Raw genomic sequence first — 27,676 nt, forward strand, 5'->3', positions numbered from 1 at the left:
GCAGCCTGTGAGAGGCTGGGTCTCACCTACTCTGGGACAGGTGGCAGCCTGTGAGAGGCTGGGTCTCACCTACCCTGGGACAGGTGGCAGCCTGTGAAAGGCTGGTGTTTTCACACCCCATCACCAATCAAAAAGAGAATTATTAGTTGTTGATACAATGCGATTAGTGACAATTCGCTATTAAGCTTTTCCTCTCATTTTCCCTTCGTTCCTATTTCTATTACTTTTTTGAGTGAGATTGATTGAGTTTTTGATAGTGATTTTGGCGATTCGATCTGTTTGAGATGGCTACATGGAAGTGAATTCATGGATTTGTAAGATGCAACTGGTAATTTTACATACTGGAGCTGCTAAATGTTCTATTTTTTTTTGAGTTTGAATCTGATTTAAAATCTCAAATCGAGTTTAAGAGGAGCTGAATTTCGATTTTCGAATTATACAGATGCGATTTCATGTAGTTCACTACTCTTCAATACCTGAATCTTAGGTTATTACATTTTAGGGTTAGTAAAAGATGAAAATTTCAATTCTCTCTTAGACTAGAAATAGCTGAAACCATTGATCTTAGAAAGCTGTTTGAGATCTGAAATTTAGGGTTTTGTTATCAAAGAAGCTCAAGAGCTATGATATCTCCAAAGAAAAGGCTAAGAAGATCTGAAATCAGTTTTCTGGTTGAAAAAAAAGCTTGGAATCGGTAACTTTGATTCGAAAAAGCTGAGAATCTGGAGATCAATTCTTGAGTAGTTAAGATTCAAAAAGCTTTTTTAGGGTTTTTTTTCTTTGAACAGTAAAAGTGATGAAGAAAGCTGATATTTTTTTGCCTGTTGGAATAAAATACTGAGTTTTGCAGTTTGGAGCCTATATTTTAATCTAATTTTTTATTCACATGGGGAAACGTGGACCACAAGAAAACTAGAGGATCTGCTTGTGCCACGTCTGTTAGGATACCAGAGCCTGGAATAAAGCGGGAAAGGGTGGGCGAAGATAACGATGTTCTTGAAAAGAAACTATAAAGAAAGAAAAGAGAAACATCAAAAAATTATAAACAAGTAAAACAATGTATATTTTATAGGTGGCTTGTTTTCTGCCTGTAAGATTTTTGCACTTGCCAATGAAATGTATTTTATGCGGTGGAGGTGTTTCTATGAGAGCTGAAAAGGCAAAAATGAATGGCTCAGCTTGTCAGGTATGAGCAGGAGATTATCGTCTTCATCGTTTGGCTTTTGGTTATCTCTTACTCTTTGTAATTTGGCTTGAAAATGGGTTATCTCTTACTCTCAATTTTGTGAAATTTTCTTTAGTTTACTGCGTAAATGGGTTTCTTTTCAAGTGGGTTTTTGTGGGGAGGGGCTGTTCTAGGGTTTTGTGGGTTAGGTGTGCTGAGAAAATCAAGCTCAGTGTGAATTTTATAGATTTTATGTATATGAATGGGAGGAAATACTGTTTGAATGGAGATGATGGGGTGGTTTATCTATCACATGTAGCTGAGTTTATTTAAGTAATTGGGTGTTTGAGAAATTCTTGACTGGGAGTCTGTGGTGGGTTCTGAGTTTATTTAAGTAATTGGGTGTTTGGGAAGTTGTTTACTGTGATTCTGTGGTGGGTTTTGATGATGGATGAAAAGAGAGTGCGCTGCGGGAGATGTATAAATGTGAGTGTTGGGTTCCTTTATTTCTGTTCTTCAATCTATGCGACGATAAATAGGTAGGAATGGAGGGCTCAGACGAATCAGACTGGGAGAAAACAGATAGTTTAAGAGGACGTAATGCGTCTCTTGGCGTCTCGAGAAACGCATCAAATGACACTGGGTGCATTCCCATAGCTAAGGAGAGAGACCAGGTGTTATCTTGTACTGATAATTTTGATAACCGGATAGGTTCTTCTGGGGTATGCGACAATGAAGAGGCGGGCCCAGGCCCGCCTCTCTTAGAAACGGGTGATGTTAGCTTGAGGCAATGGTTGGACAAACCGGAGAGATCCGTTGACTTCTTGGAGTGTTTGCACATATTTAGACAGATTGTAGAAACTGTAAACCAGGCACATTTGTTGGGGATAGTTGTTCATAATGTTCGCCCTTCCTGCTTTGTCATGTCCTCTTTCAACCGCATCTCCTTTATAGAGTCTGCCTCATGTTCTAGTTCGAGTTCTGATTCGATCACAGATGGCCTGAATGGCAAAATACAGGGAGACCAAAGCTCCTTCTCGCCATTCCTCTACAGTACGACTCAGCAAAGGGGCAGACCCAGAAGTGTAGACTCCGTACCGGAGGTATCCCCAACAGGTGCTTCCAAGAGGGCATCGGAAGTTAGTTGCTTGCGGTCAAGTTCAGTTTATGTGGCACATCTATCGTCCATAGAGGGAATAGGAGAAAAACAAATTGAGGACAGCAGCAATGTGCAAGAAATGGATAAAAGAAGAAAAACCTTCCCATTAAAACAGATAATGCTTATGGAGCTTAATTGGTATACAAGTCCAGAAGAAGTTGCTGGTGCTCCAAGTTCATTTTCTTCAGATATTTATCGACTGGGGGTTCTTCTTTTCGAGGTTTGTAGCCAAATTAAGCTTTATCTTTCACTACTCTTCTGAGTTGGAGTGTGAGTATTTTTAATTTACCAGTACTATTTTTTTTCTTTTGTCAGCTATTCCGCACATTTAGCTCTATGGAAGAAAAGCTTGGAACCATGTCCAACCTACAGCATCGAGTTCTACCTCCTCAGTTGCTATTGAAGTGGCCAAAGGAAGCTTCATTTTGCCTGTGGTTGTTGCATCCTCAGCCAAACACTCGACCAAAAATGAGGTGAGTTCACTTTATGCTGAAATACAGCTGCATCTAAAATTCATTGATCTACTTTAGGTATTTCCTCTGGGTTACTTTTATGCATGGTAATTATGTGTTTGTCCTGCTATTTCCGACTTCAATTAAATAGATATTCAAATTTGCTCGGTACATTGACTTGGCTAATAGTCTCCAGATACATGAATGACATAGATTATGGTTTTTCGCATAAAATTAGGAACAGTAATGTTTTTCACTTTCCCTGTTAAATTGATGTTAAGCTGGCTGTACTTAGTTACTGGCTTGCAACTGAACTGATTAACTTTAGTCGTAGTCATGAGTTGATAGGGAGATCTCGTGCTTCCCAGCAAAACTTTGCACTCATGGTGATCAAATTCCCTGATAAAGAGTTGGTAATAAAAACTCACTTTATGGTGATCATCTGATGTTTAAGTAAATATTGCAATTAGTCAACCAGTGATATCAACCCTATCTATACCATAGTTTCATAACCCCCCTGCGTCATCGTGGACTCCCCTGAGTCGACTCCCTTTTGTCGTGGCCGTGTTCCACGTTTTGCATAGGATGCGTTCCACGTTTTGCCGTACAAAGTCAATGAAACTCCTTTGACTCTCCCAAGTTATGATCGCGCGAGTACTCGACCGCGCCAACCGAGTACTCGGCCTCGTCGTTCCGAGTTGACTAGGATTTTCTTTGGCCACGTTTTGATCTGCATACACACTTTTAAACAATGATCTATACATGCATTGTGTTACACCTGCCATGGAGCCGTTGAGGTAAAGCTACAAGGAATAAAATGCTTTGAGCGGTGGATATGCACTTCGTTCCATCTACAAGTAAATGTCTTGTTGTTGGAGGTTACCATGATTTTCTATATGAGAAATGCTGGGCTGAATCACCTTTAAGGCGCTTCCTTAGACTGACTTATACGATTGGTTGGAGGCACGAATACCACTCACGTGCATACTTGGTACCGACCTCAACGAAGTATCTGGTGAAAAGGCCTTGATACTTGTTAGAAAAATAAGAACGTAAACTCATCTCTCTCTTTCTCTCTCTCTCTCTCTCTCTCTCTCTCTCTCTCTCTTCATTTGGTCTTTACATTAGGCAATAGAAAGAGGTCCCCCTTCCTCCCTCTGTTTGTCTCCTTCTCGGCCTCGCCGCTTTTCTTGTCCATCCTGCCCTGCGCCAGTTTTCTCACCCTAGCTGGCGTGCTGCTATGGATGCTGAAATGGCTGCACTTCAGACTAATTAGGGGTGTCAATGGATCCACTTCGAATCGGATCCCCCTATATCTTAGTCATGATCCATTCAAATCCCTTATCGGTCGGATCGGATTTGGAGTGTTCTTCGGATCCTACTTCTTATGTCTCGGTCATGATCCATTTCAAATCAGACCGTCCATCGGAGTGTCCTGTAGGTCCTACTTTCAAAACAACAAAAAATCTCAACTTTCTTCATTTGAAATGAACTCCAAAACTTCCTTAATTCATAAAAGAATTAGTCACTACATCTAATAACAACCTATGATTTTGATGAAGAAACGGATTTGATTGTTGAAAAGAACTCCAATGTTCGAGGGTGCGTGACAATAAAACTTTCTAGTAACTAATCCTTGTTGAGGGTGAGTGGCAAGTTTACAGGAAGATAAACCGATTGAGGAATGGAAGAGAAAAAGATGTCTGGAAAAGGAGGACAGTCGAAAGTAGTAAGCTAAGCAATATTTACTTCATTATTATGAAAATACCCCTCCTTTAAGACTTAATATAAGAAATATTTTAAGGGTATTTAGTAAAAGGACTTCAGATCGTGACTATCCATCAGATTTTTTTGCCATGTCTTGATCACGATCTGGAATTTTTCGGATCTTATGAAGAGAATCCAAAACATGTCCATGGATCCTTCCATTCTGCTTAGATCTTGTCTATTAAGGTTCGAATCCGGACTATCCATTGGACCGTTTGGGTCCATCGACACCCCTAAGACTAGTCATACCTGGGATTCGGTTCCTCTTCCTTCTGGAGCTTAGGCTGTTAGCCGTCGTTGGGTATTTACCATAAAACACTTGCCAGATGGGACCATTGAGCAACTGAAGGCGCGCCTTGTCGCTAAGGGCCACACACAGACATATGGACTTGACTACACAGAGACCTTCTCTCCAGTGGCCAAAATTCCATCTGTCAGAGTTCTTATTTCCCTCGCTGTCAGATGAGGCTGACCACTATATTAGCTGGATATAACGAATGCCTTCCTTCATGGGCACTTGACTGAGGAGGTGCATATGGAGCAACCTCCTGGGTATGTTGCTTAGGGGGAGATGTCCTCCTCAGTTTGCAGACTTCATAAGTCTTTATATGGACTAAAACAATCCCAATGGCATGATTTGGATGCTTCAGTGATGCGATTATGAGATTTTGTATGCAACAGTGTGTTGTGGATCACTCGGTGTTCAGTCAAGTGTAGATGTCGAGCAAAAGACCGAAAAGGCGGCTGGGGGAGTGGTTATGCTCATCTTGTGATTATTGCAATTTTAAATGGCGGAGTAGATGTCGACAGTGTCAACAGAAGAAAAAGAATCACCCAATCAGAGTCACAACCTCTTCTCCGGTCGGGGGTGCTCTGAAGGGAAGAAGGAGGAGTCGAGTTGGAGGCTTGAGGACTGGCTTTGCTCAACCTACGATTACTTTAACTTCAAATGGTGGGGTAGATGTCGGTGGTGTTACCTGGACAAAAAGGAAGGTGTTTCCCCTTTTGGTGTGAGTCCCATCAATCCAGAAGCCTCTTTGGCTAATGTTAGTAAGGAGGTTGATCGGTGGCCTGATTCTGGGATGATCTCCTCATCTGTCGAGGGAGGGGATCCTGTCCTTATCTATTTCAGGTAAGGAGGTGGAAATGAGATTGGACACCCTAAGAGCGTGTTTGGTCGGCAGGAAAAAAGGATACAATCGGAACCCTAGATGATCTTTGGCTTTGGGCTAAAAGATTTTGGGACATTCCTTCCCTCCCTTGTCCCTGTACTTTGTCAAAAGATGAAGTCCTGTTTATGTTTGAATCAGAGGAGTTGGCTTCTAAGATCCTGGCGAAGGGAGCTGAGGCCTGGGGAAATGATTTGCTTTATCTGTCTGGCTAGAATCAAGAATATGTTCAGGGCACAGAAGCACTTTGGGTCAAATTTTACCGCATCCCAGTTCATGTATGGGCTACCTCAACGGTCAAAGCTTTATGGAATCTATTTGGTCCGGTATTGGAGGTGAAAATGGAAGGGAGCCACAACCAGTGTATGAGCTTTGTGTCACCTAAAATCCTTGCTCCTCGCTGGAAGTTGTCTTCTTCCTTTGTTAAGTTATGGATCTCAGATCATTGTTACACAGTTGGAATCGAAATCCAGGACATTCTTCGGCCTCAATCGGGCTCCGATGCTGTTCATTGCGAGCCCTCGCACAACACGGGGCTACTGACCTCCTCGATGGTGGCCCCATTGGTGGATCATAATCCGGTTTTGGAAAGTTAGCTGATGACCCAGGCAGTGAGCCCTCCATTGTCTTCTTGGGGAATCCAGGGCAAGAGGCCCGATGATCCTTTGGGGCCCACCCTCTTGAATTCAAATTTCAAATGTCATTCTTCAGTTGCAACGGCAAGAAAAGCGTAGGGTGCTCTTCCCAAAAATCCCCCTCCTATGCTTCCCCTTCCTCCGTTACCCCCTATGTTTGATAGATGTGCTTTGGGATCATCAAGCAAGCAACTTGGACAAGTTTGCCTTTTACCTATTGGATATGGTACCACAAAAGGAGGTTTTAAGTTGTAGGGTCCCTCTCTCAAACAAACATCTAAGCGTAATAGATCTGCTAGACTTTTGACCTCGGCGGGAAGGTCTCTGAAGCCAAGGAAGGTGTTGGGAATCACTAAACCTGGGACTCCTAGGTTACGGCTTTTTGGGTCAAAGTTCAGGTCTCGAAAGCTTAACTCTGGCTTAGTTTGGGTGTGAGGCTTAGAAGCGGACGTATCCGAATTTCATTACGGGGGGTACCCTCGACGAAAAATACGCAAAAGAAAGCCGGAAATCTCCATAAAGTTACCTTCAGAAGGACCGAAGGATAAAAATGAAAAAGTTGTCAGGATCCCTAGTAGTCATGCCTGGCCCTCCTCGCTACCCAAGGCCTGTGCTGCTTTTGGATAAAGGTTCATTGGGATCACTCTAGCCTCTGGCAAGGCAGAAGCTAGATGGCGCGCGGGATTGGGGATATTATCGAGAAAGGTTAAAACTTAAGTCTTTGAGGACCCCTGACATTGGTAATGTAGAGATGGCACTACCTGGGGAAATGTCAATAATCGTTTGAGGGAAGGAAGAATTAAGAGATCTGTCAGGACCAGGATCTGAGCCCCATAAAAGTTTTTACCCTTTGATTATAGTATTCACTTCATCACTATTTTTGTATCATTGGAAATTGATGAGGTCTCCTCGATTTGGGTCAGAGCGAATGAGTACTACGGCTCCATAAATGCTCATTTATTGTAAGAAGAGATCTTTGCATGCTTTAATGAGTGTGAGGATGGCATTTGGTCATTGGTCAGTGGCCATATCGAGGCGGTGACCCAAATATCAAAAGGTAGGAGGAGATATCGGGATCTTTCAGGAGATTTGGAAATAGCTACTCTCTTGACCTTTCACTTCCTTCGTAAAAAAGAGAGAAAAGAGGAAAAGAAAAAAGACAAAAAAGATAAGATGGAGAATCAAAATGATATTTCCTCAGTCCCTTCCTCTTCCTCGATTGCTCCAGTTTCGGGACAAAAAAGGAAGCGGTCCTTGGACCTAATAGAGATGGAGGAAGCTCTGTGCAGAATGAAACCCTTGGCCAGCCTTGGCCTATAATGAAGAGTTGGCCTCCAGGTTATCGCCAACGCCTAGAGAGATCATTAGGGACTTCCTGAAGAGGCAATGAAAGCTCTTCAAAGAGGCAGCTAACATGAGGTTAAAGTCTTCTTTAGCATAACCGGGACCTATAATGTCAAAGAAACCCACTCGCCAATGCATAAGCACCCCTTTTTCAACAAGTCCCTAGAAGATGAAATGAACCTGAGGCTTCTCCGATGGGAAGCGGATAAGGCGGTGGGGATTCAGAAGCTGGAGGTTAAGGGCATTCGAAGAAAGAGAACCAAATGATGCGGAACTCTCGGCCATCGTGTCGGATGAGGAGGCCTTTGCATTCGAGGTTGAGCGACTCTTATTGGAACTAGGAAAATGCTCATCTTAAAGGGAAGTTTATTCAAAATCTTCAATGGAAGATTGCAAGGTTTTTTGATGAGTATCTATCAGGGTTTTGCAAGGTTTTTAAGGTTTTTGGAGAAGAGACTGATTGACTCTTTTGGTTAGCGGCAGTCTCAGGAGGTACTAACTCGAAGGATGGGGTGATAGTGGAATGGTTCAAGGATTTTTTTGGGTTTTTCCTTGTTTCTATTCATACGATGTAAAGCATAGGGGGACTCTTGGTCCCTATCTTATGTAAATTTCGTATGATTTATAATATAATATGTCATATTTCAAAAAAATGTTCTATTCATTGTTTATGTAGACGATATAATCATTACAGGGAGTGATACTACTGGAGGTTGAAAGTGTTCCTACGAAAAGAATTTGTTACTAAGGATCTTGGTTGCCTTGGATATTTCTTGGGGATTGAGGTTGCATACTCTGGTACTAGTTTATCTCTCTCACAGAGGAAATATGTCCTAGATTTATTGGAGGAGACTGGTTCCACAGTGATGAAACCGGCTACTGTACATATGGACTCTAATACTAAACTAAACTCATGGCAGAAGAAGGGACTTGATGGATGATCCTGGTAGATATCACCGACTAGTAGGGAAGCTTATCTACCTCACTGTTACTCGCCTAGACATTTCGTAAGCAGTTGGGGTAGGGTGGTTAGTCAGTTTATGAATGCACCACGCTCTTCTCACTGGGCAGCAGTAGTTCACATCTTTCGTTATCTAAAAGGGGCAACCGGAGAGGTCTCCTGTTCAAGAAACATGGACATGATTGAGTGGAAGGATTTTGTGATGCAGATTGGGCATGATCTCCAGCAGATAGGAAATCCACCGTGGGCTACTATACCTTTGTTGGGGGCAGCCTTGTATCATGGCGAAGTAAAAAGCATGATTTAGTTTCCAAGTCTAGTGCAGAAGCATAATATCATGCTATGTCACACACTAGTGGAGAACTTCTCTGCCTACGATCTCTCCTATCTGAGATTGGATTTCCATCGTCATCTCAAGCACAACTTTATTGTGATAATAAATCTGCCATTTACATTGCTACCAATCCCGTGTTTCATGAGAGGACTAGGCATATCAAGGTGGACTGTCATTTCATTCGCCGGAGGATATAGAGGGGCGAAGTTTAAGTTGCCTTCACTCGATATGTAGATCAACTAGCGTAGATCAGCTAGCGGATGTGTTTACAAAGCCCTTAAGCAAAGCTAAACTCAATGACATTTGTAACAAGCTAGGAATGTATAATATATACATTCTAGCTTGAGGGGGAGTGTTAGATGTATGTAGTAAGCATTAGGGCACTATAGACATTGTACCTATTTTATTTGATGGTGAGGTGGAGATGAATCTCCAGCTCATTCATTTCTCAAAATATTGAACTCAAGAGGAGAAAGGCTTGGGTTTGTGGAGCCACTAGAAAATTAGAGATCCATCGCATGGTGGAATGGGCAAATTTTTTTACTAATCCCCTCAATGGTTACATAAGTACCTCCTTAAAAAGGAATGCGAATCTTCCCTCCTAAATATTTGGAACCATTACAGAAATTTTCTAAAATTCTTAAACATAATTCTCCAATGTGGTTGTCTACTTGAGAATGGACAAGTTTTGGAAATATTCTTCCTCGTTCCTTCTTTCAAATCCGTCTAACATCCTATGATTGAAATTGTCAAAGGTGCAACAGCTCCATAGCACGGTGCCATCTGCCCATAGAACAACGAATCATAAGAAGCACATTTGAGGTAAAGAGAGCGAGTTGGAGACTGCCTCTACGTCCATAGGATTGAGATTAAAGTATATATGCAATTTTTGCAACCATGTCCTAGCTATACCCTATCAAACATCAACACTTGCATTTTCTCTTGCATTCTTCCCGTCTTATTAAAGTTTAATAACGAAAATGAAACATGCACATGTTGAATTGACATTTTTATTGGATACCCTTTATATTTGCTTGCTTCTACACATTTCTCCATTTTCTTTAGAATCAGCTTCTATATTCAAAATTTTAAATGGGTCTCAGAATGCCAACACAAGCCTAAATAATTTTTTTATATAAAAATCACAGACGCCTAAATATGCATGCGTGCTATCTTTTTTTTTTGAATGGTCATGAATACATGTTTTTTTTATTCTGATCCAGTTTGCAGTTGTCATGATAATTGGATTATATTATAAGAACTTCACCCTTGTCTTATGCCTCTGTTTTCAAATTCTTATGTTTGGAAATGTTAACCAGATTGACACTAACATACCTTATGCATTTTTTTAGAATCTCATCTTTGTCTAGGATAAGATTTTGAGCCTGAAATTTTTTCTTGGGTATGATATTTGATAGCGAGGTATTGCAAAGTGAGTTCCTCAATGAACCAAAGGATAATTTGGTGGAGCATGAGGCAGCAATAGAGCTACGAGAGGAAATAGAAGAGCAGGAGTTGCTGCTGGAATTCCTTCTGCATATGAAACACAAAAAACAAGAAATTGCTGTTAAATTGCAGGATACAATATGTTTTTTAACTTCTGACATTGAAGAAGTTCTGAAACAACAATCAATTATCAAAAAACAAGGAAGCCCGTACCCAGAATTAAGCAAGGATGAGCACTCTTCAGTGGAAAAGGTTGATCAACCGTCAGTGGGTCCTACCAGAAAAGAGGACCCAACTAGCTTTGGTTCCCGAAAGCGTGTCAGACCAGGACTTTGTGTACTTAGGGAGGAGGAATCTAATGAGGTAGCTGAGAGTCAAAGGTCAGAGTCCCGATCTGAAAATCAGGAAAAAACTATTCAGTCTAAAAGTTCTCGATTGATGAAAAACTTCAAGAAACTGGAGTTGGCTTATTTTTCTACAAGATGCAGGCTCATCAAGCCAAAAGGGAAACTACTAAATAGAAGTTCTATAGTTGGTAGTGTTGGTAGAGGGTCGATTACAAGAACAGATGGAAGTTCAGTCGATAATTTCGCACCTAAGGAGGGCCAAAGTGAAGGACTAAGAAGTGGCTGGATAAATCCATTCCTTGAGGGTTTGTGCAAATATCTGTCATTCAGCAAGTTAAAAGTTCGGGCAAACCTAAAGCAAGGTGATCTATTAAATTCATCGAACTTAGTATGCTCATTGAGTTTTGATCGCGACAAGGAATTTTTCGCCACCGCTGGTGTAAATAGGAAAATTAAAATTTTTGAATGTGACACGATTTTAAATGAAGAACGTGACATTCATTATCCTGTAACTGAGATGGCTAGTAGATCAAAACTTACCAGTATTTGTTGGAATAGTTATATCAAAAGCCAGATTGCTTCAAGTGACTTTGAAGGTGTTGTACAGGTATTCTAGTGTTTCATTTTCAGTCCCTCTTTTAGTGTCTCACTGACTTGCATAATAATTGAATGGCTCCTTAATCATGTTTTAGGTGTGGGATGTAACTAAAGGCCAAGTTTTTGTGGAAATGAGGGAGCATGAGAGGCGTGTTTGGTCTGTTGACTTTTCAGTGGCAGATCCAACAAAGTTGGCTAGCGGAAGTGATGATGGTGCTGTTAAGCTATGGAATATCAATCAGGCAATTCTATTCTTGCACTTGGTGGATGTCAGCTTTGAAACTAAACGTACTGCTGTCATCTAATTACCGTTATCATGTTGATTTCAAGTGTGGATGTGTAGTGAGCATGGTTTTAAAATTTGGCCAAAATACGAAATATTGGATTTCGGTTGGGACCGAATCGAAACCACCAAAATCCGAAAATTTGAAAATTTTGGCAATTTCGGCGGAAACTGTGATTTTTCAAGTTTTTTTTCCAAAATTTCTGTAATTTAAAATTTTGGTAATTTCGGCCGAAATTTCGGTACATTAATGAAATATACTTTTTTTTACCGAATTTCGGCTATGTCTAAAACCGAAAACAAAAACCGAAATTTAAATCCTTGGTAATGAGTTGTTTCTCTTACATGGGCTGTTACTGCAGGCCGGAAGTGTTGGTACTATAAGAACAAATGCAAATGTGTGTTGTGTTCAGTTCCCTCCGGATTCTGCTCACTCACTTGCAATTGGCTCAGCTGATCATAATATCTATTGCTATGATCTCCGTAACACAAGAATACCTTGGTGCACATTGGTTGGTCACACCAAGACTGTCAGCTATGTTAAATTTGTAGATTCAACAACTCTCATCTCTGCATCCACCGACAACTCGTTGAGACTTTGGGATTTGACAATGAATACATCAAGGGTACTTGAGAGTCCTATTCAGACATTCACAGGGCACACAAATGTAAAGGTGAAGCCTCTCACCATATTAAATTATGCTTGCTTGATGCTTATAATCAGTGTCACATTCTACAAGCAAAGACTGCCCAATTACCTTAATCATTCTGTTATATTTTTGTAATGATTTGGTTCTAGCTTGAAGGTCATATGCTTCCAGTATGGATATTTTTAGTATTATAACATTGTGTGAATTGTTGGATTGACACGTCTCCTGCTACGCCATTTTTTTAGTTCTCTGCTGATGCATTACAAAGTTTATTCTCTCTTAGGCCACGTTTGGATAGCTCCTGTTTTTGTATTTGTATTTGTGTTTGAGTTTTGGATACAAAATACATCAATCATCCTCTTGGTCATGTTGTACAAGGAGGGAGGGAGGGAGGGGCGTCTTGCTGTTGCTGCAGCAAGGTCGAGGAGCAGCGACGGTGAAGGTAATTGCCACAAATATGGATTTCCAAATAATGACTCGCAGAAAAGATTTGAAAATCAGATTTTTTTTCACTGTTGTAGCTGGTTTGAAAATTGAAGGATCTGATCCAGTTCCAAATCTCAACTGCAAATGTGAGAAATCCAAATCTAAATCTTGTGGGTATCCAAACGTGGCCTTATGTAATTGTAATTTTGGGGTGCTTTTGGCAATTGGATCTCTGTTTGGATGGCTGAAAATTAAAATATTTCTTTTAGTCTCCTTGTATTCAATCTTTTTGTAATATTTCTTTTGGTCTCCTTGTATTCAATCTTTAAGCAAATAGATTTTCTGATTCCCATTCTAGTATCTATTAACATTTTACCCTCCTATTGCTTTGTATCCACTCAGCCTTGTCTGCTATCACCAACAGAAGCAGCTTGTGTGGCATGAGTTCATCAAAAATGTACCTGATGCATTTTTTATATATTTGCATCTGTTGACTGAAGCTGCATTTTTTTTTGTTTCAGAGCATAGTTGTTTTTTTTCTTTTTGAATGGCAAGCATAGTTGTTTTTTTGCATTTCATTATCACCAGAACATACAAATGTTAGAATAGCTTGAAATATTATATAATATTTTAAGCAATATTGGGGCAAAAATCACAGAAAAGGTAAAATAACATGGAGAATGCATATAAACCAGTGTTAAAAAATTGGGACTTGGATGAGAACTCCGCCAGAGTAAAAAAGAGACGACTCGGGTGAGTCAATGATTGATGTGGTTAACTTTTCATTAATTCGGGTGTCAAGGGAAAACTCAGACTCAAATGAGACTGTGGACCCCGATCTCGAGGACAGTGAGCGAGGGACACGAGATCCCACGTCAATCCTCTAAGATCTCCACAATGTGAAGGAGAGCTCTACCAAGGAACTCTCGAAATGATGCCACTCACAGTATGGGTGGCTATATAAATGAGATACCTCCTGATTCAAGGACTAGCTCGGAACGAAGGCGTACCTATAACAAAGAAGAGTTGCCATCCAAGGAAATGGGCCCTGGATCCCATGAAATACTCTGTTGCAACGGATAACTAGGGATACAAAAGTCCGTGCCTGGTGACGAATGGGGAAGGTGTTAAGCGCCCCCAATTCGCCCAAGTGCAAGCACCTGGTCTCTTATGCCATTTTTTAATTAAGTTGGAAGAGTTTTGGGCGAAAATAATGTGAAATGGGATCGAGTATCCCCGAGAAAACGTCTATCTAAGCATGCATGACCCGGGGATGGGCAAAAGAAAATAAACATCCAAATCCTAACTCACCGCATCTAATCATAACCCATCACATCTAGGAAAGCAGTAACGTCCGCATGCACAGCTACAGTTAAGCAAGTAGTATCTCATATACGACAAACAGGAAAGCAGTAAATAACTACAGCTAAGCATGTGAATGGACAGACAAACATAGTAGTAAACAGCCAAAGCAGTATATAAACACACTAGCATGCGAGCCTATGTAAGAGATAATGCTAAGAAAATAATAATCAATCACATGCTAGAAAGGGTAAACAAGCTAAAAGTAACACATGAGAAACCCAAGATATACACACCATGAGCTAAAAGATGCAAGGAAAGAAAGGGATCGGAAAATCGACGATATGCGAGAACAAAAAATGCCAGGGAAAAGAACGGGGGGCATACGATAGACTTAGGGAGCGATTCTAATGAATCAAGCCCAGCGATCCTAATCTGCTGACGATCAGATAAGTCTCGTGATCATCACGACCTATCGTTGGGCTCAGCGAGGATGATCCCTGTGGAGGGGCCATGCTACGTCGTCACCCGTTCCAAAACCCGATAAAACGTCGGAAAATCGATGAAAATCGAAAAACCACGATCAAGATCGGAAATGGAATGAAAAGAAGGCTCCGAGTGACCTGGCAATCACCATCCTTGCCCATTTTGGTTTTTGTTTTGAAAGGTTTGAAAGATTTTTTAGAAAATGTTTGAATGATTTTTTGAAGGGTTTAAATGATTTTATTGAAAAGTTTGAATGATTTTTTGAAGGGTTTAAATGATTTTATTGAAAAGTTTGACTGAACTTGGGATGACGGTCCTAAGCTGCCTACGTACCCTGTGAAAAGGGATCAAGCCAACGTAGTTCGAAACAGCATTTCGAAATACGCTTTGAGTGTCTTTTGATGTTTTTTGGATTTTTGTTATTTGATTTTTATGTATTTTTATCCCTTTTGATCGAAAGAGGGTTTTGGCTCAAGAGGTTGCCGTCCGTCATCGCCTAAACCGGAACAAGTGTTCCCAAGAATCGATGGGATCCCGAAATGCAAAGAGTATCCCAAGGAATATGCAAAGGATGTACCCGAAAAGAGAAGAAATCCCGAATCCTGAATGATGTAATAAACCTAACGAGATGGAAACCCATAAGCTCCACAGGAAATAAAGAAACAAAAGGAAAAGAAAACCCCTCAAGGCCCATAAGAAGTGCTAATTTCGAAAGAGAAGGGACCCCTAAGTCTCGTAAGAGGTCCTAGATAAGGAGAAGAGACATAAAGGGCAAGGGGTGGCTCAAGAAATATTCCGTCATCGCCTTGACCCAAAGAAATTCCTGAAAGCCGTTGAAAAGATCAAACAGTGGTGGCAATCTAAAGTGCCAATGAAAATTTCATGGTTGTAGAGGAGCTCCTAAAATTCTGAACAGCACCTAAATATTAACACAAAAGCCAAGGAAAAGAAGGAAGAATATCAACTGTGAATACAACTCGAAGACCTGCAGAAGGATTAAGAAGTAATCATGACTTGAAGTTTCAACTTTTCTCTTTTCTTTTCTTTTGGAACAGTAATGACTTTGATAACACCTTAGATAAGATGTGTTAGTGCTACTAGTGAAATATGGTCATATTGATAACACTTCCCTTAAAGAATTTGTCAAAGTGCTGTCATAACTCACAAAAGTTTCCCTACCAGCCAGTTAAAGGGAGAAGACAGGCTGAGATTTGGCAATTATTAGTACCAAGTTGGGCCAACATCATTCTCAGAGGAGAAGGGTGGATTCTCACAGGAAAGCTATCAATCTAGGGACTCCAACACAAAGCAAATAACTGGAAATTCCATTCAAAGCTCCTTGTGCTTCTTCCTCAATTACAGACTTCGAAACCTCAAGTAGATGGCATTGGACTTGACAAAATACTCACCTACTATTTATTTTTCCTTTTAGACAAAATCAGAGGAATTGAGATCAAGAGGGAATCCTAGATCTTAACAACATGTCCACCTCTGTGTTCTTCCGAGAGTATGAGACCAAAACTCCAAAATTGAGATGGGGACCAAGAATAATAAAAATAAATCCATGCTGATCTTTTCAAAAATGGTAATCATTAAAACACACACTAGAGAACTTGCCCACTAACAAATCTGATTCAAATGAATATGCTAAAACCAAAATGCTCGCCAGCATAGAAAGGAATAGATCCTAAAGACTACCATAGAAATGAAACAAACATTCAGATGATGAAACCAAAGAAGAGAAGAAGATAATGAGGAAGAAAACCTTCTCTGAACGATGATACGGCTCTTCTATCGCTCCTTATTCTCACCCCTCTCTGAGGGAGCTTTGATCCAAGGTCGATGGAGCTAACAGGATGGATCGAAGTCGCGAGATTGCCAGAATTTGTAGAGGTGGCTAATGGTGGAGGGTTGGATTGGATCTCCGGCAAGGTTGGTCGGATTCCGGCAAAATCGCCGGAATCAATGGAGGTTGAGGTGAATGAAATGGGTTTTGGTGCTGAAAATGGTGGGGGTAGGGGCTGCTAGGAGTAGGTGGAGAATATGGTTAGGGTTTTAGAAAGATGGTGGTGGTGGTGATGGCAAGAGGTGGAGGAGATGACTGTGGGAGAAGAGGGTTAGAGATAGATTTTTGAAGTGGGTTTGGGAAATGAGAGTGAAGAAAGGTAGTTTTAATGGTAGGAGTGAAGGTTGGAGTGGGGGAGATGAGGGTAGAGATGGTGAGATGGAAGAGGGTTTAATGATGGAGGTGGTGGCTTGAAGGGATAGTGGTGGCTGTGATAGGAATGGAGGTGGGTCGAATTTGTAGAGGTGGATGGTGGTTGGGTAGGGCTTGAATGAGGTCCGATGGTGGCGGTGCCGGATTCCGGCGAGATGGCCGGAATCAATGGTGGAAGGGAAGGAGAAAGGGGTAGCTAGCAGTGATGGAGTTGAGGTTTGGGTAGGGATGGTGGTGAGGAGGCTATCATGGTGGGGTGATGGTCATGGAGATGGCCTCTATGCCTCTCCCTTTTTCTCTCTTGCAGCTGCCCCTCTCTCTTTTTTTTTAAGAAAATGGGGGCTCTTCTAAAACCCTAGTCGATGGGCCTTTTGTAAAGGGAAAGTGATAGATTTGCACCCCCCTTCTCTCTCATGGGCAGCCCCTCTCAAGTGTATTATGACTACCCTTTTTAACCCTATAGGGGGTGGCTAGGGTAAAAAATGGGGCCAAGACTCCCTTCTCTCAACATGATCTCAACCCTCTAATTTGATCTAATGGCCCCTACTCATTGCTTGTAGAGGAAGCAATAGAAAATTCCAAGAATACCCTCTTGTAAATGGGAAATGATATATTATGCCCCCCTTCTCTCTCATGGGCAGCCCCCATCTAATGTATTCTATATTATTATTTTTGCAACTAAAGGGGTGGTTTGGGCAAAAAGAGGGGGAAATAAACATACATTAAATTTTTGATTCCCTTTTCTCATCTTAAACAACCTATTCTAGGATATTTCACTCCCCTACTGCCATGACTAGAGAAAATAACATTCATACAACCATATTTTGATTCTTGCACTTACTCCGTTCGTTCTATTTGGCAATTCTTCTCCGATTTTGCTGAAAATTTGCAAGCATTCTGCTTGGAGCTTGGAACAATGGCCATCTTCTGGGAACCTTGTACTCCTCCATGAACACAACAAAGTTGACAAAGTTTTAGATTTTCTTGGCATTTAGGGCCTACTCCTTCGGGAACTTTTGGGATTCGGTTTCGGAATTTTATTCGGTTTCGGGACTCTTATTCGATTTTCGGGAATTTATTTGACTTCGGGAAAAATGGTCCGGTCAAAATGGGGTGTCTACAGAGACCTTGGCCGAGGTAAAAGGAAATCGACTCGGCAAGTTTGAACAGTGATATAAACTATCTGAAACTCCTTGATAGCTGGAAGCTGTATAGGCTTTTGAGAGGCTTCCATATTTCTTTATAAATATTTTCTATCATCATAGTCCTTAAGAATTCTAAGTCCCTAAATTGTTGTTTCCTTTTCCTGTGGCTGCTACCTAGTGTTCTGGGTCCTGGAAGGTATCCATGATAATACGATGTCTAAAACTAGTATTCAAAATTTCTTGAATTTGGCTTTTCAGGAAAACCTAGGTTCATGGTTGATTGTATGAAATACTCATCATATACACGATTTAAATGCATTGGGATTAAGGAAAATAAATTCTTCCATAAGAATCATGAAAAAGTCACTACTGCTTATGATGTTTCTATGTGTCGTATTAGTATCTGTCATATTTTTTCCGCACATATATTTGAGCTTCTGCTGCTTATGTGGTTTCTTTGTATCCTAATAATATCTGTTATATTTTTCTTTAGTAATATTTGCATCATTTGATGGCTTGATTTTTCAATCTTACTGATATTTTTCAACGTGATTCCAGAATTTTGTAGGTTTATCTATATCTGATGGGTACATTGCTACAGGCTCAGAAACAAACGAGGTGCGTGTGTTATGTTCTTTTGTGCTCATTGATCTACTCCTTAATGATAAAATTATTTAATGGCTATTGCATGCCCCACATTTCAGAGCACACACAGATCACTCATTCACACATTTGAGAATGCAAACCTTGTATTTTGTATGTCTCTTGACTGAAATTGTGTGTGAGAACAAATAAAAAAAAAGTGTGTGAGAGATGATGTAGAGCGGAACGGAGCAGAAGCATGGACAAATCTCATATCCGAAATGAGGGTCAATTTTAGTAGGCAGTCACAAAAATCATGGGATCTGTTATAGATCCAAGGATTAACAACCTTAAATCTTGCAAATCTGTTTCAGATCTATGAAAAACTGAATTGTAATTCAAGTAATGTGCGAGATCTGATTTATTTCATATCTGAAATGTCAGTAACAATTACAGATCTGCAGTGAACAAATCTGTTACACTCATAACAGTTTCAGATTTGACAATTTGATTCAATCGGATGGAGTTTCGATTCTCAATTAGATCTAGAATGCAATGAGCGTTAAAGGAACTTTAAATCTGTGAAATCTTCATGAATAAATCAAGAGAATCACCTCAGAAAATCGAAAGGGAAAATAAAATTGGAAATGAAAGAGAATTCATGGAAAGAAGAACATGAATGGGAAAAGGATAGGAAAAATCTTGCACTAACACAAGAAGATACGAGGAAGGAAGGAGAAGAAGAAGAGGAAAGCTCACTCCAAGATCCTCAGTCTTCTCTAGCTTCACAATCCTCAAGAGAATACCCGAGGATTTCTCCCTACAGGAGCTCTCAAGCTCCAGCTCACAACTCAACTAAAAAATATGGATTTCTCCCTACAAGAGCTCTCAAGCTCCAACTCACAACTCTGCTAAAAATATCCAAGTCTAAGTAAAATCCCAGCCCCTAGGTCCTATTTATAGGCCTCTTAGAACCTTCTAGGCCTTGCTAGGTGTCATGTGACGGCTGTACCCCACTCACATGTGGTGATGTGGCAAGGTTAGAAGTGGTCCCCACTTAAGTTGGTGACGTGGCAACTCACTACATGCAAGGCAGCCCATGAGACACACTCTACATCACTTACATAATTTTCAGCCACATACACACTCGACACTACACTTGCATGTTCTCATACAACATATGCATCATCAATATAAAGAGAGTAAGGTGCTTCCACATGCCCAAGCTTGTGAAGCTTCAAGTTTGTCTTCATATCGCTTTTCATGCTTTTCCTTAGTGACATATCAAGTGTGCCCTTTGTATGCAAGTGCAAGTACCTCTAGAAAGCCTTCTTATTGCGAGCCTTTTGAGGGTATTTTGAAGCCTTTTAGAGTAGTTTCCCCTCTCGTTATTCTATAAAGAAAGACCTATCTATACTACTCTAAGCCCAAGTGTCTTTGGCCAGGGTCTGCTCTACGTCAAGAAAACATCTCAATCATGAAGCAAACAAAAACACGTCCTACTCAAGCTAAAAAGACATTAGGATTACCATCAAATCAGAGGTCGCTCACTTCAAGATCAGGTTTCTAGGATGATTAAAAAATTGAGGGTTAATACCATGGTCTAATCTCAGCATCTCTCGATCCCTAAGATAAATAGAGCAGCTTTTGGATCATTTGGTGATAAGTTTTCATGTCAATCTCACATTTCCATAGCAAAAAAAAAAAGTCCAAGCTTATTTTTCAGTTTCTTTTTTTTTTTTTTCTAGGCCCGTAAACAAAAGGCCCACCTTCTAGGCCAATTTGATTTTGGTCAGGTTACCAAGGGGCTAGGGGCCCATAAAATATGCTCCACATTGGGTTCAATCACCGCCAATGCCATCTCGTCTGCTTATCTATTAGGGAACAATCCATACTGCTGACCCAAACCTCCATCAGCAGATTGCAAACCCGTATCTTCATCAGCATATTGCAGGTCAATATTCTGGTCATCAGATTCCAGAAAAAAGGTTTAGAACACAGGGTTTTTCTTGGATCCTCGACCCCAAAGCCCATAGTTAGCTCGTTCTCCTCAACTCTAACAAAACACTTACCTGACTCTACCAAATCCAAAACTTGACAATCAAACTGTTTGGGCAAATGAGAGTTATAAGCTGAAAATTGTTTTCTTCAGTCCAAGTGAGAAGGGTTATAAACTGTTTGAAACTGTTCAAGAAGACCAAGTAACAAGGGTCCTTTCATGTCTGTCATAAGCTGGAAATTATTTTCCTCAGTCCAACATGAATTCAGGGTTCTATAGTCCTATCCTCGCACCTTTCAGAAAAAAAAATAGTCCTATCCTCATAGGTAAACCTTAGGTTATAAATGAACATAAGCCTATTGGTGATGAACCAGACATCTAGATCATGGCTGAAAGTACATCAAAGCAAGATTCCATAGAATACTCTTTGTTCTATAAGCAAACTATGATTGGTTATGTGATCTTACTATTCTTTTCTTTGATTGGAAGTTGAGGCATCAAGCTAGGCATCCTCTTTTAGTACCATGAATATGGAGAGGACAATGGTAATTCCAGGTCATTATAAGCTGGAAAATATTTTCATCAGTAGTTGGAAATGGCTTTGTTGAGGTGAATTACTCAATTTCTAGCATGGGACACGGTTCTATAATTGTTTCCTCATATAGGTAGACAATGGGTTATATATAATCAAAGGATCACTATGGTCAGTGAACTGGCATCCAGATCCCAGTTCAGAGAAGTAATCATCAAAATAAGATTGCATTGTAGCATATTAGAATATTCCTTGTTCTGTGGGCAGAATGTGACAGGATGTGAAGGCATACTAAATCTTGGATTGGAATTTGGGTTGGAGGTCAATACATTTTGAATGTGCATTGAACTTCTCATGATACAGATTTTAGGCATATGCAGTGACCATGATCTTCCAAATCCCACATTGCACACTTGAATTCTTCGTGGGAAATACCAGGAGATGTGGTTGTTTCATCGATCATTCATTAACAGGAATGTTCCTACCATTATGTTGACAGCTGCATCTATTATTATTATTATATAAAGAAGTGTGCCTGGTCGTGTTTTGCCCGACCTAGTAGGGGGTTTTTGAGAATTTTGAAGTTATTCTCGCTCAAATTGTTGGACAACCCAAGTTAAAAAAAAGGGCGCAGTGCAACTTTTTAGCACCCAACAATTGATGATGTGGTAGTGGTGGGGCCATTTTCTAACCCCACTTTGCAATTTCTTAGGTGGCAGTAGTGGAGCTATTTTTGGCTACATCCTACAATTGATGGTGTGGTAATTGTTAGGCTATCTTTAGCTCCACCCATAATTGATGAGGTAGCAATGGTGGGGCTACCTTTTTATCTCTACCCTTAATTTATGAGATGGTAATGGCGAGGCTATCGTTTTATAATTTCTATAGTACTTTTGCCCCGCTATTCACTATATGATTTTAAAAATCAAGTGGTAGGACTACAATCCCGTCCCACCCATCCCTAGAGAACCTTGATTTTTTGTCACCTAATAGTTATAGTAACTGAATGATGTGTTATGTGGGCCAATCAAAGCCCTCATTTTAGCCAACTCCCAACTTATTTGCTTAAAAGCATTAAGTGGTTGGGCATAGGGACACTCACTGACTACCAATATGACTCCATATCAAAGTCAATTTCTCTCCCTGAAGAAATACTCCGAGATTTCAAGTTGCCAAGATGAAAGGAGCTTTTAAAGGATTTTTGGGAAGAGATTCGAGATAAAAATAGATCTTTGTAGGAGTTTTTAAGTTTAAAATGGGAGGAGAAATTGAACTTCGAGAAGAAGAAAGCTCATCACCTCTCTTGGAAGAGGAAGAACACATATCCACTGGAAAGAGAGAGAACAGTGTTTCCTTCAGCAAGAAAAGAAAATGGACCTCCATGGGAAGAGAAAATTTTCAATGTTATTGATTGATCTCTAAATCGATGCACCCGTCATCCTCCAAACCATAAGTCCGTTTGATCTTTGAGTGGCTCTTATGGTAAATCTACACATTGTTATGCCTTTTGATCTCAAGATCACAATGCCAATCCATATCGATATTCATGCTACAATCAATCTTGGAATCGTGCCTTTAGTCTCAATGTTATTGTAAATCAACGAATTTCAATCAAATTTCATATCATATCCCTGATTATCCTTCAAGTCATCACACAGAATAGTTTAAGGAGTAGCAATGGTGATCAATCTCTAGATCATTGCATCTGCTTAAATACGAATTGTAGCTCCTCTTGACCTATTCAGCTAATCGATTCAATGGATGACTCCAATTGGCTGATCTCTAGAGCATTCATAGAGAGATTTCTCTTCTGAAAAAACTATTTATGATGATACAATAGAAAAACTACACAGATCAGAGCTCTCTTTTAGGAGGGCTCTCTACAACAGTCCAGCATAGAAATACTTTGGTTTTCTCTTTTAGGGACTCAATGATGATTATCCAATATATGGAAAAATTGCTTGGGTAGAAGGTCATCTCTTCCAAGATGCACTTCTCCAGATCTAGTGTTGAAAGCACCAAGGACCAATGGTTCTGTTCAGCGCGACCCTTTATAAATACCAAACCATAGCTACCAGGGAATATCTTTGAGTCATTGTACCCGTTTCTGAACAATTGTTTCAACCACAAGTAAGAGTATTTCCAAAAATGATACTGAAACCCCTTTGGTAAATTTAGAAAACCCATTTCCTATTTGTTGGAAACCAGTTTATTAGCTTCTGGAAAACAGTTCCTAAATTGTTTACATAAAATGAGAAAATCATATAAAAATCCAATTGCAACTAAAACCCTCTAAAATTTTTGAGAGATCCTACATGAATATAAACTTACCTAACCCAAACTTAGCAGAACCCTTTCCTAATGACAAGGGCTTCTAAAATTAATACTGCGGAGGCAAAAGCGTTATTGTTTGGACTCAAATGGTATGCATACAACAATTTGGGCCCTTTCATCATGGAGGGTGATTCGACCAATGCTTTGGCTTGGGCTGCGAATAGATCATCGGGTCCATGGCGTATTTCTTGTGTCCTTGACGAGATCCACTACCTAATTCGCATCATTTGACCAAGACTGCCATCAACGACGTTCGGCTAACTCCAGAGTAGATGAATTGGCAAAGGCGGGTACTACCTCGTCGGAGATTGTCATCTCATACGTGGGCATGCCTGCAAATTTGGGAGAATAGATGCTTCTCCCTCCTACAGTAATCCTTGTAATTTATTAGGGGGACCTCTTGTCCCCTTTTTGTAATTGCTGGATTATTGGAATAAAATTTTGTTAATTAAAAAAAAAAAACAAAGTCGAAACTAACACAACGACAACTCTAATATCCATCACCATGGATCAAGAGATAGAGAATCACATATAAAAGATGATCTCTCCTAGGAGAAACTCCTCAAGACCCAAGGGTGGAAACACCAAGGCTCAAAGATAATGTCTTCCGGTGACCCTTGTTGTCGTAATGCATGGATCAAAGATTATATCTTTTGAGAGAAACTTCTCAAGATCCAATAATGATAGTCAATCATCCAATCTTTCGCGAGACCCTTGATAAAGATTCTGCCAATTCAAGACGATCTCTTTTGTGAGACACTTGTGAGGATCCAATGGTACAATCACGACACGTATCACTTTTAGAACACTATGATCCAACCGTGATCCAACTGTGAAGATCTTTATAAAATTCCTGCCAATTCAAGACGATCTCTTTTGAGAGACACTTGGTACAAAGACCACATATATCTATTTCAGAATACTCTTTAAGATCCAACCGTGAAGATCTTTTATTTTTTGTTAAATTCATGATAATAATGCCATGTCACGGAAACAGCAGTTACGAAGATTGTTGTGAACAGTTGGTGCATAATCTATTGTTGTTATTATTATTATTATTTTTTTTTGAGTTTTTTGAGATGGCTTAATCTTTAAGAAAAGAACAAGGCATTGTATCAATGTCTAGATCTCAAGCAAATGCGCTACTGTTGCTACACCTTGTTATCTAGACGAGTTCCCTTAGAATATTGCAGTTTACTTGCACTTCTTTCTATGGACATGCACTATGATAGCAGTAGCACCGTTTGTTTTCCTAATGATGAAGACATTGTATTCATCTTCCAAGTATCACTCAACTTGCAATTTTTTTAAAAACCTGTGAACATGGCTACATGAAGGTACCCATCTCAAGCTGCTGGAGAACTACTGACATGGCATCAAATTGTAAATTTTGAGGCGATTTAATTGTACATTTAGTTAAATCATAGATTGCATAACCCGTACGGGGTTGGCATGTCGGCTGGCATTGTGGGTTTGCTCCCCATAGACTCGAGTTCGAATCATCCTGGGAGCTTCCGTTAGGATTAGTCCTGCCGTAAATGGCATGGGGATACCTTATATCATAAAAAAAAATAAAAAATATCGTAGATTGCATCAATACCCATGTTCATTTTTCTTAAAGTAATATTCCATTATTTGTTTATTCAAGGTGGCACCTATATATTATATCTTTGATGATTGAGATATATGTTTATTACCGTGGATGGTGTTAAATCTGTTAAATGTTATAATTATGTTTATCTGAATCTTGGAATAGTTGTGCTTCTTTCCTTACTACCCCAATATTGAGCAAGGATACATGGGATATATACATGACATTCCATCTCCCTTTTTTCTCATGTATTTCTTATCCACATTATTTTATGGAATAGGTTTTCGTCTATCACAAAGCTTTCCCCATGCCAGTTTTGTCATTCAAATTCAACAACACAGACCCATTATCTGGCCAGGACGTCGGCGATGCCTCCCAATTCATCTCCTGCGTGTGCTGGCGTGGTCAATCCTCTACCTTAGTTGCCGCCAATTCCACCGGAAACATTAAACTTCTTGAGATGGTTTGATTTCACCGTCCCAACATTTTTTTCAGTCCCAAATGGGGTGTTCACAAGAAGAATTTCAGAACCAACAGAGCCCGCCAAACAGAAATTCAGAAGCCGCGATGATTCCAACCAAGCAGACCTGTCGGAATCTGCGGTTAAATGGCTGGCATTGGATTTTGGAGGAGCTTTTCAAGGTGAGATTAAGGGGGGAGGTCTTATTGAGTACAGAGGTACTGTAAAAAAAAAGAAAAAGAAAGAAAAAAGAAGAAAAGAAATATATATCTATAAATATCACTCTTCTAACACACGTGATCCTTATATATAGTCCATCAGTTTTCCACAAAATCATGAATGTAAGCTCTTTGTTGTTACCGTCTCTAGTTTATGTATGTGTACTGTGTTTTCTTATTTTAATTTATTTACTGGGTCTGTTCTGTTGCGTTATTTGGGTTGGAATCCCTCAGAAATGTCACGGTGAAAAAGAAAAGAACAGAAAATTTCTGTTGTTGAGTGAAGGAAAAGAAAAGAGGGTGGTGGATGAAGAACCCAAAACTAGGGGGTGATTGGTGAAAGCAGCTGCTGATCAAGAACATGCAATAACATGTTGCAAATGACGAAATAACTTGCTGCAAATGACTAAGAACATGCTGCAAATGACAAAACCACAAATGACAAAACTATAAATGACGTAAGGAGGTTTTTTGAGGAAGGAAAACCCCTATGTTTAATCACTGCAAATGACAAAACCAGCAAACGAAAACCAGGACTACTGCTTATGGTATTCGTTTTACCTCCCTGGTTCTTGTTGTCCATATCCTGTGTATAAATGGTGGGCAGAGAGAGAGAGATACCTCACTGGTTCTTGTTGTCCATATCCTGTGTATAAATGGTGGGCAGAGAGAGAGAGAGAGAGAGAGAGAGAGAGAGAGAGGGAGACTTTTACACGAGAAATATCAAAGGAAGAGAGAGCCTTTTTCCAGGAGAACATATCAAAGTTTGCCGCAGAAAAGAGCCAGTCTCACATGGGCTGACAGGGAAAAGACAAGAAAACTAACACTAACGGCAACAGTACACATGAAAAAGGTTTTTTCGGCTTGGAATCTGGACATTAAATGCAACAAAACAGAGCCTGAGGGATTTACTAGGACATTTCATGGAAAGTCATTTCACGGCTCTCTTTTGCAGGAGAGAACAGCCACCTCGTAGCAAATTGTCTTATTGATTTATTATTTCGTATGTGGTGGCTGTTACCTCTTGCAAAAGTGGGCTGCAGAGGTAATTTTTCTTGCAAATGTAATACATCTTACAAATGTAAAATTGGTATGAAATACCTTATATAATGGAAAAACTAGTTAATGTAAAATTTCCTTTAGCTTTTTTTTTGGTAGGTAACCTGGGATCGAAACTACGAACTGAGAAACAAAGCCTCAACCATTGAGTTACAAGCCAAAATTTCCTTTAGGCTCTGTTCACTTCTTTTCCCTGGTGCTGTTTTTCAGGAAAACAGCCTTTTTTTATCTGACAAGACCTTGACAAGACAGAATTTCTCTGTTCACTTCTTTTCCAGGGAAAAATATAAGCAGATGTGAAATTTTTTATTTAAAAGCTGAAAATGACGTGGAAATTAACTTTTTCCCTGCTACTCAAGATTTGGTTTCCGATTAAATATATCGGAAAGAGGCTTTCCAAGGAAAACGAAACCTTTTCCTTGACAGTTTCCCTGGATTATTTTTCCTTCTGTCACGTCACCTGGAAAGGAAAGGAAAACGAAATCCTTTCCTTTTCTTTCCGGGGAAAAGAAGTGAACAGAGCCTTAGCTATCAACTACTTTATAAATGTAAAGTTTTTTATTCTGCACTATATGGAATTAGTCCCGCTCTACAACGTGGGGTGGGGACACCCTATGTCATCAAAAAAATAAAAATAAAAATGTGACGTACATACCATATGTGACGGGAAAACTTTGGTGCCACACCCAAAGTTATTAAAAACCTTATAAACATAAACTTCTCTTTAGCTCTTACATATTTTATAAATATAAAATTTCTTATTTCAGATTAAATATCAAACAAATATAAATTCTTCATTGCTAACATTATTTTTAATGTCTTGGGCGTCAGCGAAGGTTATTTAAAATTTATAAATATAAACTTCCTCTAGCTATTAAATATCTTATAAACGTAAATTTACTTATAATTATATTTCATTTATAAGATTTGAAAACTTGAGTCCCGTTCGAGGTTATTTAAAAACTTAAAAATGTAAACTTTTCTTTACCTATTAAATATCTTACAAATGTAAATT

General features: G+C 39.8%; 1 protein-coding gene across 2 annotated transcripts; it reads left to right on the forward strand.

Annotated features, from left to right (window-relative positions):
- The first annotated feature begins 205 nt into the window (after positions 1-205).
- Positions 206-25,811, forward strand: LOC143890305 (protein SPA1-RELATED 3-like). 2 transcript variants are annotated; one of them, XM_077394941.1, is made up of 7 exons: positions 226-2,544; positions 2,640-2,797; positions 10,405-11,386; positions 11,472-11,618; positions 12,022-12,333; positions 18,445-18,504; positions 25,205-25,811. In XM_077394941.1, the coding sequence occupies exons 1-7, from the start codon at positions 1,711-1,713 to the stop codon at positions 25,391-25,393; spliced, it is 2,682 nt and encodes an 893-aa protein (XP_077251056.1). In that variant the 5' UTR covers positions 226-1,710; the 3' UTR covers positions 25,394-25,811. The 2 variants fall into 2 exon arrangements, with proteins under 2 accessions (XP_077251057.1, XP_077251056.1); XM_077394942.1 differs by lacking the exons at positions 18,445-18,504; positions 25,205-25,811 and having other exon boundaries at positions 206-2,544; positions 11,472-11,664; positions 12,022-12,248.
- Positions 25,812-27,676: the final 1,865 nt, after the last annotated feature.

Source organism: Tasmannia lanceolata, unplaced genomic scaffold (genome assembly GCF_043159265.1).
Source record: "Tasmannia lanceolata isolate RefF3 unplaced genomic scaffold, GAP_Taslan_0.1 ptg000013l, whole genome shotgun sequence".
NCBI classification, from domain to species: domain Eukaryota; kingdom Viridiplantae; phylum Streptophyta; class Magnoliopsida; order Canellales; family Winteraceae; genus Tasmannia; species Tasmannia lanceolata.

Coding starts and splice junctions, on each gene's coding strand:
- LOC143890305 (XM_077394941.1), top strand. CDS start 1,711: ATGGAGGGCTCAGACGAATCAGACTGGGAGAAAACAGATAGTTTAAGA. Junction 11,387..11,471: donor ACTTTGAAGGTGTTGTACAG/GTATTCTAGTGT, acceptor ATCATGTTTTAG/GTGTGGGATGTAACTAAAGG. Junction 11,619..12,021: donor AGCTATGGAATATCAATCAG/GCAATTCTATTC, acceptor CTGTTACTGCAG/GCCGGAAGTGTTGGTACTAT.